General features: G+C 41.9%; 2 protein-coding genes across 3 annotated transcripts in view; one reads left to right on the top strand and one right to left on the bottom strand.

The window, feature by feature from the left end:
* mRpL3 (mitochondrial ribosomal protein L3) overlaps positions 1 to 8,824 on the bottom strand; it is a 41,351-nt gene extending 32,527 nt beyond the window's left edge. The window contains exons 1-4 of the mRNA XM_067135655.2: positions 8,689 to 8,824; positions 7,062 to 7,152; positions 6,007 to 6,252; positions 4,633 to 4,767 (exon numbers count right to left, since the gene is read on the bottom strand). Of these exons, the coding sequence (XP_066991756.1) occupies positions 4,633 to 4,767; positions 6,007 to 6,252; positions 7,062 to 7,152; positions 8,689 to 8,762 (546 nt within the window). The 5' untranslated portion in view covers positions 8,763 to 8,824. The remainder of the gene's footprint in view (positions 1 to 4,632; positions 4,768 to 6,006; positions 6,253 to 7,061; positions 7,153 to 8,688) is intronic.
* Positions 8,754 to 15,377, top strand: part of LOC136857194 (zinc finger protein 64) — a 127,738-nt gene continuing 121,114 nt past the window's right edge. For both annotated transcript variants that reach the window (XM_067135654.2, XM_067135653.2), the window contains exon 1: positions 8,754 to 8,914. In XM_067135654.2, the coding sequence (XP_066991755.2) occupies positions 8,875 to 8,914 (40 nt within the window). In that variant the 5' untranslated portion in view covers positions 8,754 to 8,874. The remainder of the gene's footprint in view (positions 8,915 to 15,377) is intronic.

Raw genomic sequence — 15,377 nt, 5'->3', positions numbered from 1 at the left:
TTGGAGAAAGCAATAAGTTGATGGCACAGACAGGCTGGGTCATTGGCACAGCCTTCAATGACAAAGGTAAATAATATGTGAAGGTAGACAATCTCTAGCCAAAATACTGGTGACAATGTCCACTAATGAAGAACAAATTTTTCGTGAAGATGAACAGTTTGCAGAAAAAGCGAAATTAAATTTTTTAATGTGGTTTCCTAATCCAGGTTGTAACTATTCCTACCACTACTCTAACACCTTAATCTCCTTCACACAATATACATTACATTTGTTGAGCACCAGTTGCTGTAAAAAACAACAAAATTCGAAGAGCATGCCTCTTATCTCAATTATTCTCAAGGCGTGAGGTGATAAACTCACACATCTGGCAATATACAGGAATATAGATCAGGACAATTGTAGATTACGGTTGCATTTCCACAACTGAGGATTGTACTTGGAAATAGAATAACTTATTATTATTAAAAGAAAACTGAATTTATGACTATACTTTACGTCACAATGAACTAGCATTGCCGTACTTTAATTTTTTTTTTTTTTTTTTGCTTTGCGTCGCACCGACACAGATATGTCTTATGGCGACGAAGGGATAGGAAAGGCTTAGGAATTGGAATGAAGCGGCCGTGGCCTAATTAAGGTACAGCCCCGGCATTTGCCTGGTGTGAAAATGGGAAACCACGGAAAACCATCTTCGGGGCTGCCGACAGTGGGGCTCGAACCCACTATCTCCCGATTACTGGATACTGGCCGTACTTAAGTGACTGCAGCTATCGAGCTCGGTGTACTTAAATTTAACACAAATAATGTATTCAGTGAGATTTGCTGTTACAGAAACAGAAAATTTAATCTAAATAAAAAAAGCTATTGGCATGAACTTGAAGTGAAATATGATATCGCCGCTGATTACATTCTTCTTCATGTTATTAATGCATAACATGTTGGATGCAGTAATTACCTGATGTCTGTACACACTACTGTTCCTGGAAAAACCACTGAGTTGAAGTCAGAATTAGTCTGCTGTAATCTTATCTTCTTATGTAACCTGGAGTTGACCTATATTTCCTTTCCGAGTGTAGTGACCTCCAATGCGGTTACGTCCACTCAATATTTATAGGTAGAAATTGGGAAACTTTATTGAAACACATTGTCAAGTCCCTCCTCACAAGTAGATGATGTTTCACTATCAGCCCAGTATCAGTCTCTACTCAGATCAAACCACCACTTGCAGACCTCTTCGACGATTCTAAGACCTCTTCAAACACTTCTTAGAATACTTAGACCACTTCCTAGCTCAGACCACCACTCTTAGACGGGTCAACTATTCTAACCTCTACTTTTATAAACTCGTAATTATCACTCATCTCCCTATCTCGTCATTCCTTCCACATACACACACGGTAGCTAGCGAATACAGACACTCGGTTGAAACCACATTCTGAGAAAAAAAACACGTCGTCTTGGTTTCGGAGAAATACGGTATCACTCCAGAGGCTTCTGTGGCAAACATTTCAGTTTTCTTCTTCAAACGGCGTGTTTAATCGCGGACGTTGAACGTCATTCATTTCTCTACATACGTTTTCATGATGCATATATTATTAGATTTCCATGCATTTGTTGATTGTATTCAAATTAAGCGATCGTTCACTTCAGCCTTTATTTTTAAGGAGTTAACAAATGCTATCGGCCACGTTATTTGCGCATTTATTACGAAAACGTTTTATCCCCTTTTGTTTTGAATTTTCTTTATAGAACAGCAGTCGACGGGTATTACTAATCGACTCCAACATCGCCTTTGAATGTCTACGAGACAGCTCGCAAATGCACATAGTGAGAAAACTATACCGTGCCAAAGATGATCGATCGCATTTTGTGGCAAACGTTTCAGTTTTCTTATTGAAACAGCATCACCTATCCTAACTTAACTGTACTATACGTATGATGAAAACACACTTCAAGCGCCAGTAGAGAAGTTATAACCTTCTCGCTATAAATTTACACGATAATAGCCTTTCCGTAATTTAACCAGGCGCAAGAAAATATAAACTAACCTCTGAAATCAATTATGCACTCTGCCATATTTCGAGGTGTATCCCATTAATACTTAATTGCAGTATTTTGCATTAAAATTACACGATCGTTTAGTCAGCCCATATTTTTAACGAGTTAACAACAGTTATCGGACACGTTATTTACGCATTTATTATGAAATATGCCCTCTTTCATTTCGAATTTTTGTTTCGGATCAGTAGTCGATGGGTATTACTAATCGACACCGACATCGCCTTCGAATGTTGACGAGAGAACTCGCTAGTGGAAATAGCGAGATAACGATAATCGATTGCATGCAACATAATACCAATATAATGGTCATTTATTGGACATTATAAATTTTCCAGCTAACTCATTCTTGGTTGCCTGCGTTTCGTAAGTGTCTGGAGTGCTTGTAGTGGGCTTTAACTGCCTGCTTGATGTAGGGGCAGCCAGGATAGGAGGCAGCGTGACTGCCTTCGCAGTCAGCGCACCTCGCGTGGTCCCTTGGTATTGTGCAATCGGTATGGCGGTGGGGGCCACCACACCTATTGCAGCGAGTGCCTTCCGTGCAGGATGCAGCGGTGTGGTGGAGCTTTAGGCAGTTAAAGCATTGTATGACAAGGGAAGAAGGTGTAGTTAGTGTCTTGGGTAGTGTAGGTGTGTTGGTGTGTGTAGTGAGCCTGGGAGCAGGTTTTTTGCGCCTCCTCCCAGTCTGCGTGTTTTTGTCTGGTGAGTTTGGGATTGGGTTGTTAGGCCCAGAACCCGTGTCTGTTAGTGCAGGTGGAGGGTTGGTTTGGGCTTCAGTGGACTGGGTAGATGAGGGAGTAAAAGGCTGGGTAATGGTTTCAGAGTGAGTGCAGGATTCACAGGTAAGCTGAGCTGGAGAGTCTGGTTGAGATGAAGAGTTGTCGGTTGGGTTGATGATGATAGGTGGTGGGATATTGGCGTGTTTAAGTTTGTTGAGGATGGTTTGTACGGATTTGTTGTATAAGGGGGTGATGATTAAGTGGTTATTGTGCATACTGTGGAGGCCACTGCATAGGCTATTTGAAGCCACCAGCAGTGCCAATGCACTATGAGAGCTATGTCTCATTTCCAAAAATAGATGCCTGCCTGGCCATCAAATGATGTAGACGTTGATTCCCATAGGGAACCTAAAATATTTGTCCTGAATGAGTAAATTTATAATACCAATATAATGGTCTGTTATTGGACATTATAAATTTTCCAGCTAACTCATTCTTGGTTGCCTGCGTTTCGCCCTCGTGTGCTAAGCTAGGCTCGTCAGTTGGGACTTAGCACACCACCCAAGACGCAAGGCTAGTGCATACTGTGGGGGCCACTGCATAGGCTATTTGAAGCCACCAGCAATGCCAATGCACTATGAGAGCTATGTCTCATTTCCAAAAATAGATGCCTGCCTGGCCATCAAATGATGTAGATGTTGATTCCCATAGGGAACCTAAAATATTTGTCCTGAATGAGTAAATTTATAATACCAATATAATGGTCCGTTATTGGACATTATAAATTTTTCAGCTAACTCATTCTTGGTTGCCTGCGTTTCGCCCTCGTGTGCTAAGCTAGGCTCGTCAGTTGGGACTTAGCACACCACATCATGCATGCAACATAATCGCTGGGGTGCATGAATACCGGTAACAAAAAAATCGTGCGTGCTTAATCACTCGTAATAACGGATGCATCAGTGATAGGGCTCTCGCTGTACCCAAAGGATAATACACAATTTAATATAGGAATTTTGAAGGGACAGCAAAAACTTGCCGTTATAACGGGGTTCTCGTTATATGCCATACTCGCTATGGCAGACTTCTACTGTATACTGAAGCCTTACCAGTTCTCCTTGAAATTAGAATGAAGCCTGCTTGAAATTAACAGAAAAAGGAATCATAAAAATGTTTAATCACAACATTTTTAAAAATATTTCTAATTTACTGTCAAAAGTTCCATCTTAAAACATGAAATCCATCCCACACAGTACCAATCAACAAAGTTTTGCCTCACAAAGAAGAAATTTAATCACTCAAATGATATGTAATTTTGGCTAAAAAGGCAAGGTCAGCAAGCCAGTGCATGCGTTCTTACACCACATGGCCACGGTGACAAAGATTAGTGGGAGGATCAGCCCTAAGCAGGCACTGGGCAGCGTCAAGGCTTCCTAGTCCTTAAACACAGAGGCCTGCAGTATGTGATTTGGTACTTAAATTCTATTTGAGTGTTCAGTTCACGATGTACAAAGAATTGAAACAAATGGATCATGCAAAGATGTTGATGTACTGTGAATGGCTCTTGAGATCCATAAACCAATATGGAATTAAAGTTTTAAATTAAATGTTCTTTACAGCCAAGGCAAGGTTTCACTTATATGACTACCGTAACTCTCCAAATTCTTCCAGCATCTGTTATGATTGTGGTGAGTACACAAATAAGGTTTACTTTCATTACAAGGATAAGTTCGAGCTACCAGAATAATTGCTGTTACTAGCACGCTCTACAGCTCAGAGCCACTGCAGATAAACTTCCCTGGTGCACTGTATTTCATTCCAATTACTTGATCGATGCGGTAAAGTGTTTGATAATTACCGTTTGGGGATCTGCACATTCCGCTCCAACCAGTAAACAACCATATTTATTGGCTTTCTGTATTCTTCTCAGAGGTTGGCGAGGAGGAACAAAATCTTCAGGAGGGATATAGCGTATCACATGGTTGTCTACCACCTGAAATAAATGATTTAATCAATTTAGTATCAGTCTATCTAAATAATTTATTAACATATCTAGACCTAGAACACCTCTATAGTTTCACCAATCACCCACGAAAGTTTTAAAAGGTCAAAGACAAGCTTGCATCTTGACATCTACAAGGTAAGTATACTAGCGAATGACGGAACCAGTAAATGACGAGATATAACTTTAAACATTTTTAATAAATGCTACCAAGCTTCTAAACAATCAAAGAGTATGCATATAGGTAGTTCATGTTTTGTTATCCACTAGTCTAAAAATTGATGCAACTTAATGACTGGAACAATATAAATATGCCTTTCTGATATTTCAAAATGAGTAAAAAAATTATTTATACCAGTACAGTCCTTCACATACTTCCAAACTGCTGTGAAATATAGAATTAAATAATGAAGTCCTTATAACTTGGTTTTATTTCAAATCATTTACCGGTGCAAGACTAGTCAACGAATAGAATGAAATGGGCACTCATTGATGTTCAAACAAACAGGAAGTTTGCCACATTTCTTATATATCCTGTCATATTTTGGGGTACTAAACCAAGTAATTCAATTGAAGAAAATTTTGTATTCTTAGATCATTCATTTCAATAAATGTGCTATTATATGACACTTAAAAGGCCTCTTATTCTAGTCAGTTTTGCTTCAAACCTCACTTTGAGCATAAAAGGCTTCTATGACACAAAGTCTTCAAAACTCGTTAATAAAAGAAAGCCAAAGTGAACACTGAAACAAATGTTGGAATTATTGAAAGATTCAAAAACAGCAAATTGGTGGGCATCACTTAGTTTATGGAGCAAGAAGATGACTCTCCATTGTTGGACATTTTTAATTCAGAGAATTAGAATGGACATTAGAAATTAAATGGTTGGTAGTAAAGTTCAGATGAAAGAACTTTAAATAACATAAAAATAGGTAAGAACAAGTCAAATGGATTATTCATTTCTCCCCTCTCTTTCATTGTGATGAATAATCATGGTTCTACTGTATTCCTCCATGCAGTTGTGCCTAGGCTATAATCAAAGCCTCCTAACAGTCTCAACTTGACAATTTCTGGAAATAAAAATTAACAGAAATTTTCAAAATTCCATTTCTAAATAATCAACTTTTATTCCCTGAGTACAAAGAGAATTAATCATAATGTTTCTTAAATAGTGAATCAGATTACTAGAACAAATTCCACTGCTATAGTAAAACTATGAATCATGCTAACTTGTAACAGGGTGGTGAGTAATTTTTCTCCATTGTTCAACCACATAGGGTAAATTCCTATCTTTCGAGCAATTAAACCTGTTCGTCTGTGACCAGGAGCCCACACTCCTTTCTCCATAGGCTCGATTTTGAGAGGACTTTGTTGATAAGTGGTGACACCTCCAATTACTGATGGCAATCCATATTTGTCCTGAAGCACTTCTTTGATGAATGCTGTATTTTCATGCGTTAAGTCTTCCTTGTGCCGCTAAAAAGAAAGGAAAAAAAAAAGAGATTACCTGAGTGAAATAAATGATCGGTTCCAAGTAACCATCACAAATAACAGTATACAGAAAAACAAAGAGTAAGTTACAGAAATTACAAATATGCTCTGAACATCAAGATACGTTATTAGAACATGCAAGGCTGAGCGGGGATGTGTGTTCTCAGGAGGATACTCCTACTAGGTATATGGTGCTTCCATCCAGCGGGATGTGTATAATGTCTGGAATTTTGGGCATAGTTGCACATGTAACAGGCCCTTCTTCAAACAGCACACATTCGGTCACACCCTCCACAGAGAGGATCGAAGATCTAGGGACCCATTAAGCTGCCCATTAAGGCAGCGTGATCATATTCATGGGACCTCCAGTTTTATGTGGAATTTGAATCATAGTGACATAACAAATTCATTTTTAAAAATCCCACAAACAATGTTATGAAATCAAACCACAGCTGCCTTGGCAAGAAGCCAATGACAATGCCACTTGGTTACCATGCCCTGCAGACAAATTTACTGAGCTCAATATTTTAGATATCAGTATCAGAAATTAATTAACTCCATCATATTCAGTTCTTAGAACCAGACAGAGGACCAGTAATAAACTTGTGAGTTCTTGCAATTAAGATCTAATTTAAGACATTGATTTAATAATACCTCAATGGATGCATTAATATCCACAGAATAGGTAAGACAACAAGATGAGCTTTGGAAGATTGTCCTGTTAAATTTGTATAAGAACAGATTCAGCCTGGGATGAAATAAGAAGAGTACGAAAAATACATGAGAGTACTTACAGTTCTCTCCTTCTTCAAATACCAGCTTGGATAGCGTGGAGTAGGCTTTGGTAACTTCACTCCCCGTGTTTGAATCGTAAGAGCATCAAACCTGTTTAACAAATATAATTTGGAAGAAAATCTTTTCTATTTTATTTTTTAATCGAGCATATTATAAAATAAACATGGTTGAAATATATACACATAGATTATAAGCAGTCAACAGCCTAAGATATAAGTAAACTCAAATTTACATGCAAATAGGGGCTCATAAGTGGAGAAATGAACAACAAACAAAAAGTAAGGATAAATTTTATCATTATTAATGTGATCACTGTCCACTGCATGGGATCGAAAAAAACATGAACATGCTTTTTTTTTTAACCCACACATTTCGGCCAGGATTCAAACTACGGCTGCTTTGACGAGAAACCTGTGACGATGTCAGTTTTCGGGCATCCCACATAAATAAGAACGGCACTGGCGCTCTTGTAGACCAAGGGCAGACGTAAGAAACCTGCCCCCAAGTCTACACAACCCAGTAACCCTGCCTCACGTCCCCACCCACCCACGCACGCACACTCCTCAATAGTCACAATGTGCTATAATTGCCTCAAACTAAATCACACCGCTGCTACGTGCACGGAAGCCACCCGCTGCAATAGGTGTGGTGGTGGTCACCGCCATACAGATTGTAAGGTACCTAAGGCCCAGGCGAAGTGTGCCAACTGCCAAGGCAGTCATGCCGCTTCGTTCCCTGGATGCCCGTTCTTTAAAAGGGCAATTAGAGCACATTACAAGCACGCACAACACCTACACACGAACAATAACCCACCCCCACTCCTAAACCAAGTTCCTTTCAGTCCGCAGCCCCGCCAAGACAATGCAACCCTCCTCCTATCAATACTAAGTCTCCTATCTCCTCTCCTCTCTCTCCAAGCACCCGCCATGCCAAGTCAACAAATTCTTATCCAGTAAAATGCCCCGCCAAGATATTCAACTCCTACGCCAACTGCAATGCCAAGAAAATAACCTTCTCCTTCCCAACCTACCTCGTCCGAAGCGCTGTAAATGTAATCAAGCGTCACGACTACGAAGCAACATCGGGAGTGGTCACCACTTGGATGGGTGACCCTCCTCTGCAGACTACGTTGGACTACGCTCTACGCAGTACCAACGTTTATCTCTCCAACCGCCCCGCAAGGGGCCAGGTCATATCCTGACCAGTGAAGAGTCAAAATTGCAATCAGCTACACCAACAAAGTGAAGTAATCGAGCTAGCATTCTGAAGAGATAGCACTCAAGGCCCAAAATGAGGTCGAAGGGCTACAATCACTCACTGGTCCTTCGGGACCGATGAGAATAGCTGCTATGTCTACATAATATTAGCCTCCCAACCAATATCTATAAACCTCAGATAAATAACAAAATTACGTATCTAAAGCTGAAGATAATGCTAATGACACAATATCAAACAAAGCAGTGTGCTCGGGAAATAATGTTATTATAATGCTCAATTCAAGAGAGATTGAGGTTAGAAAACCGTTCGAAGTACCGTAATAAGCATAATTGAGAAAGGAACATAATAATAAATCCAAAGTGAAATGTATACAAATTACGTATGCACCCTGTTTATGTCAGCACTGACCTTTTAGTCAACAATTTAGTATTTGCTTGAAATGTATGAATCAACGTAATCGCACGAGCGTGAACCGTGGCCATCTTGTAAAATTTAACATTTGTTGACGTTTCGCAGCTGTAGTGAACAGTCACGAAGTAGGCATAGGGCGTAAAACAATAATGTAATGAAGTATTCCTACAGTAAATTAGTAATATGAACACTGCCGTGTCTACTCTTAATCCTCAAGTATATGGTAAATACTTTTTTTCGATTATCAACTTTAACTGTGTAATTTATTTATTGTTTGTTCTTTATGTGCTTGTTTGGGGGCCCCTATTTGATATGAAAAACGGGGAGCAGTACGCATCATGTGTGTGGAAGGTCGTGATACGAATATCTGTCAAAAATTGTATCGGTCATTTTCATTAAAGAAACATAATTATAAGTTTGCTAATTCGCTTATTGTATCTGTGGTGCGGCTGGAGGAATGAAGACATTCATATTCTTAATATAATTATTATTGGCTACCGTACATTGTTCAAAATTTCCTCGCGAATGACTTTCAAGTTACTTGTTCGAAATATTTCACCATCATGTCGCTTTTTTGGGTACCTGGAAAGAATTCGTATCATGAATACCGTACTCACTTTTTCATGTTGACGTTTCCTGGAATGTTTTTGTTGAAGTAAGAGTGTGAGAAAATAAAATAATTGCCCACAATGTAATTGCATATTATTGTGTTCAGTGAAATCTTTCAGTGAACTTCCCTGAGTTAAACAGATGTTGGAGAGAGATTTCTGGTACAGTTCAGTTATGCATTAAATATGTCTGGTTATTTGGCCTAACTTCTACTACTGTAAAGAACTCAGTGGAAGGATTTTACTGAAGATAACCTTCAGCTGTGTGGGATTATAATTTTTTCTTGAAACCATCATTCTCATGATCTTGTAGCAAACTTTTCATACTGTCAAGAACAATGGGTGTAAGGCCCTAAGGATTGAGATCTCATCAGGGTAGTAGTACTTACAATGATTATATGTGCTGGCATTTTAAGTCTTCCCTACAGAAAACTGGGAAATGAAGACAAATTGCTGACAAAATCGCATTCACTGTTCGGTTTGGAAGAATTAAAGATCTTTCCTGAATACTCTGTGCCACACTTAACTATCGCCTTCTTTAGTCTAGGATTATATATTTTTAAACAATTGGCTTTACATTGCACCGACACACATAGGTCTTATGGCGAAGATGGGACAGGAAATGGCTAGGAGTGGGAAGGAAACGGCCGTGCCCTTAAATAAGGTACAGCCTCAACATCTGCCTGGTGTGAAAATGATAAACCACGGAAAACCATCTTCAAGGCTGCCAATAGGGGGGTTTGAACCCACTATCTCCCGAATGCAAGCTCACTGCTGCGTACCCCTAATTACACGGCCAACTCGCTCAGTATTCTAGGATTATCAGTGAGATTTAAACCATCCAGATTCCAAATATCTTCATTTGGATCATTGGTCAAAACTACTCCCAGATTTGTAATGTCTTCCAACAGTATCTCCTTATTTAGTGCAGATCTATTGCATTTAATGTTAGACACAAATAACACTGAGAGAGTCTTGTGATGCTGCAGAAATCCTGCAAGCCACTCCTGACAAAGCAAATTGTTCTGTTTGAATTAGGTAGTTTCATACTTGAACAAACAAATCCTGTGACCAAATCAGAACTCATTTCACAAAGCCTCCTCTTCTTGACTGAATATGGGTTTTGTCAGTCTTTAATCTGTTTATAATATCTCTTCTTGGAATATTAAGTTTCATTGACATCTCTGAGAAAACTCACCGTTGCTTAATACCGATAGACACCTAAGATGTTCTTTGAGAAGTCTAGATATTTATTGACACCAGGTTTCCTTTAATGTTTACTTGGCAACTTGATAGAAAGAACACATGTCAAATGAGAGAAGAGTCTTTTAATTCATCCACCTAATGTGTGTTCACATACTGTACTTCAATATTAGACTGCTATAATATTCTTAATTTGTTGTTAAAAACTATAATTTACTCCCTGTGGGTGGAAGACGCCGATGAAGAATACACCTACGGCATCTTCTGCCTGTCGTAAGAGACGACTATAAGGGGCAACCTAGGCGCGGACATGGATTGCGGTTTGGGATAATCTGTTGGACCTCCTGTGGATGGGAGAGGCTGAATACATCCACAGGTAATCCCTGCCTGTCGTAGAAGGTGATTAAAAGGGCGATGGTCCCCTCTTTATTTTTTTGTTGTTTTTCCAAGGGTCAGTTGTAGACCATTTCAAAATTTCTGATGTGCGTGCTGCTTGGAGATGGGCCTCTTACATGTGTGATTACACCCAAAAGCCCGCATTTGTCCACCCAGGAATCTTGCGGCTGGGAGCGCCATGTACCTTGGCAGTAGTATCTGCCTGACAACACAGGTCCCCGCACAGCCGAATGCCAGAAGGACATATTATTATTAATTATTTATTAGTTCTTTTCCCTATATTTAGTGCTCTGTACACGCTATGGGGTACGTGCTATTGCGGGTGACTGGAGGAAGGGAGTCCTAGTTCTCATTGCTTCAGTCATTCCGTATTAGGCATCGTCCAACATCGGACTCCGGGCAATACCTGCCATGACCAGGTGGGTATTGCCTTGGCTGCTTGGTTCAGCTACAGAGACCCCTGATCGGAGTGGGTGGCATTCAGGGAGGATGATTTTGGACATGGCTTCAAAACAAAGTCGCCCCTCTCAAGGTGGTCCCCCACCGAAGTCTTTAACGTTTGCTTCCCTGAGAGGTTCAACTCCCTGGGAACATGCGCAGCGTGAAGGAATGGGATCCAGCTTCTCTAGGTTTCTGGTCGCTACCAGAAACGATGGGCATGATTTTAAGCTGGTAAAATCGATTCTTTATAGTGGACACATTGAAGGCGTCTACGGCGAATTTGAGGACCTCAAGAAAGTGCGCAACGGTAGTTTGCTTTTGAAGACTCGTATAGCACTCCAAGCTGATCAGTTGCTTAAGTGCGACCACTTCGGCGAAATCCCTGTCAGAGCGGAGGAGCACAAGTCCTTGAATCTGGTTCGCGGTGTCATCTTTCACCGCAACCTTATTTTGAACACTGACGACGAGTTGATGGAAGACATGAAGAACTGTGGCGTGACACACGTCTGGCGCATTACGGGCAAGGTCAACGGTGAAGACGTGCCACTCGTGCCTTCATTGTCTCTATCAAGTTGTCAGTGTTACCAGAGAAAGTCAAGGTAACAACTTATCGTTGCTATGTGAGGCCGTACATCCCGCCTCCTATGCGATGCTATCAATGCCAGTGTTTCGGACATATGGTATCTCGTTGTTCGAATCCGTCCGTATGTGGTACATGTGGACGAGTAGCTCACAGCACGGAGCAGTGCACAACTCCATACAAGTGCACTAACTGCTCTGGTTTTCATTCTCCTCGGGATCGGAACTGTCCCTGAGTAAGAAGAAGATCCAGGAGGTCAAGACCCTGGATGGTCTTTACTACCAGGAAGCGCGCCGTAAGTTTAATTCCATGAATACACCTGTCCGTACACTCGATTAAAGCATGATAGCTCAGAATCTTCCTGGTTCGTCATTTACGACATCGTCACCTGTGCTGATCGCTGTGCCCAAGGCGACTGTTGCTCCTCAGAGCAACGTTGCAAAGAGTAAAAGCTCAAAAGGGGGAACCACCCCACCTTCGACCAACCAGAAGTCTGTGCCGGCTGGCAGTTCTAAGCTGGCCCAGCAATGGGTGAAGGCTAAGTCTCCCCCCCAGTGAGAGGTCGGCGAAAGCCGTGCCCCAACCGGCGGAGGCGGCATCGTCGACCAGAGGTGGGAAACCAACTCCCAGCCTGTCTAAACCAGAAAAGAAGGTGGCGAAGAAGAGCTGCAAAAGAGAAATCATGCCCTCCATCCGGAGGGTATGAGTCTGCACCAGCAGGTACTCGTGCTCCAAAACCTGCGTGCTCTCCTCATAGGGGAACTTCCCGCACCTGAAAAGCTTCAAAGTTGTCATAGCAACAGTGTGTAACGTTTATTTTCTACCAGGCCAGCCTCTTAACATAAATGATGTCAGAGATCTTATAGATCAGCTTCCACCTCCCTTCATCTTGTTGGGCGATTTTAACGCCCATCACCCCATATGGGGCTCTGAGACGCCTTGCCCCAGGGGACTAGAGCTGGAGAGATTAGTAACAGAACTGGATTTATGTATTTTGAACACAGCAGAACCAACTCACTTTAGTGTATGTTACGGCACATATTCTCACATAGACATAAGTCTATGCAGCTGAACGTTGGTTCCGCTGTTTTGGTGGAATACACACGATGATCTCTGTGACAGTGACCATTTTCCCATCCTGCTTACTTTGTTGAAACATAAATCCGTCGAGGCTCCCCCTCGATGGATTCTTAAACATGCTGATAGGCTAAAGTACATATCACTAGTTGTCTTTAACGACGATATCAGTCGGACCGTCGGCGAGGAAATAACTTACATCACCCAAGTTATTCTTGCTGCTGCTGAGGAATCCATTCCGTCCTTCTTGGGGACTCCTCGTCGAAAACTCATTCCTTGGTGGAATGAAGCAATAGCAGCAGCTATCAAAGAATGCCGTAGAGCTCATAAACGTTACCGTAGGCAGCCTAATGTGGCCAGCTTAGTAACATTTAAACAACTCCGCGCTAAGGCGCGAGTCCTTATTCACCAAAGTAAGAAAGCTTCATGGGAGAGATATGCGTCATCTATGACATCACAAACTCCATCATCTCAAGTGTGGACTAAACTTCGATGTATTTCGGGTATACAAGGATCATCTTCTGTATCGGGAATTTCCATTGCAGGCAATATCGTCACTGAACCACTCTCGATTGCTAACCATCTAGCTAGCCATTTCGCAGTTGTGTCTGGCTCCGGGAATTACCATAATGATTTCCTCGCTCTGAAGCGGGAGGCAGAACGTCATCACTTCAGTTTTGCCACTCAAGCTTCAGAGGACTATAATGTGCCCTTTACGGAGTGGGAACTCCGCAGCGCATTAGCGCTTTGCAAGGACACATCTGGACCAGACAACATCCATAACCAGATGTTGAAACACCTTAGTGAGGACAGTCTTCTATATCTCCTTCGTGTGTTCAACCGAATCTGGATGGGGGATAAATTTCCGTCTCAGTGGCGAGAGGGCATAGTAATTCCTGTCCTCAAGCCTGACAAATATCCTAAGTATGCAGGAACTTACAGACCTATTTGTCTTACAAACTGCCTGTGTAAGCTATTTCAGAGGATGGTAAATTGCCGACTTGTGTTGTGTCTGGAGAAACAAGGACTCTTGTCCGAGTACCAGTGTGGTTTTCAAGCCGCTCGATCGACCACTGACCACTTGGTACGCATGGAGAGCTCTATCCAGGATGCGTTTCTCTGCAACGAGCATTTGGTAGCTGTTTTCTATGACTTAGAGAAGGCCTACGACACCACATGGCGATATGGTATCCTTTCAGTCCTGCATCAATGGAGATTCCGAGGTAACTTGCCGGTATTGATTGCGAATTTTTTGTCCCTCCGTCTATTCCGTGTCCGAGTAGGAAGGACACGTTCTTAATACGACATTCAATAAAATGGAGTCCCACAGGGATCGGTTCTTAGTGTCACTCTGTTCGCAATTGCCATAAACGGTGTTGTCGCTGCTGCTGGTTCAGCAGTAACACCGTCGCTATATGTGAACGATTTCGCTCTGCACTATAGCTCGCGTAATATGGCAGTCGCAGAGCGACAATTACAGCAAGCTATTAGGAGAATGGAGCAGTGAACTTTAGAACATGGCTTTTGGTTTTCTACCGCAAAGACCTCTGTTGTTCACTTTTGTCGTCAACGTACTCTTCACCCACATCCTGAACTTTATCTAGGAAATGTCGCTCATCCCGTAGTTGACACTTACCGATTTCTTGAACTCCTTTTTGATAGTAAATTATCGTGGGAGCTACATGTGCGGGAGCTAAAAGTGCAATGCACCAAGGGGCTTAATCTCTTGAACTTTCTTACCAGCACTAATTGGGGAGCTGACCGCGTGGTGCTCCTATGATTCTATAGGGCACACGTTTTATCCAGGTTAGACTACAGCAGTGCAGCATATGGCTCAGCAAGACCAAGCGTCCTTACAAAGCTGAATAGCATCCACCACGGTGGGGTTAGGTTGGCAACGGGAGCTTTTCGTACAAGCCCCGTGGCTAGCCTGCTCGCTGAATCAGGGGTACCACCTTTACACTTGAGGCACCAGCAGCTCCTTTTGTCGTATGCTGCAAATTTGCAACAGATGCCACTTCACCCAAGCTATCCTTGCGTATTCAACAATGGACACCGTCTACTATACACTGCTTGTCCTCGAGCAACGCTGCCGGTTGGTATACGCTTGGATAGCAGTTACAGATTGTTTCACGTACCTTCAGTTCCTTGCCTTGTCATACAGCCTAGTGGGGTACCTCCGTGGGTAGTGCGACGTCCTGAAATAATGCTGGATCTGCACACTGGCCCAAAGGAAAACACGGACCCTTTGATTTATCGGAGGCTCTTCCTGACCGTTGTTGGCCAATATCCAGGTTCAGTCATCGTCTGCACGGATGGTTCCAGGACAGAAACGAAGGTGGGCTGCGCGTTCATTGTCGACAATGATAGGTTTCTTTTTG

The sequence above is a fragment of the Anabrus simplex genome, chromosome 1, assembly GCF_040414725.1.
Source record: "Anabrus simplex isolate iqAnaSimp1 chromosome 1, ASM4041472v1, whole genome shotgun sequence".
Lineage (NCBI taxonomy): Eukaryota > Metazoa > Arthropoda > Insecta > Orthoptera > Tettigoniidae > Anabrus > Anabrus simplex.
This window is presented reverse-complemented; position numbering and strand designations above follow the sequence as displayed.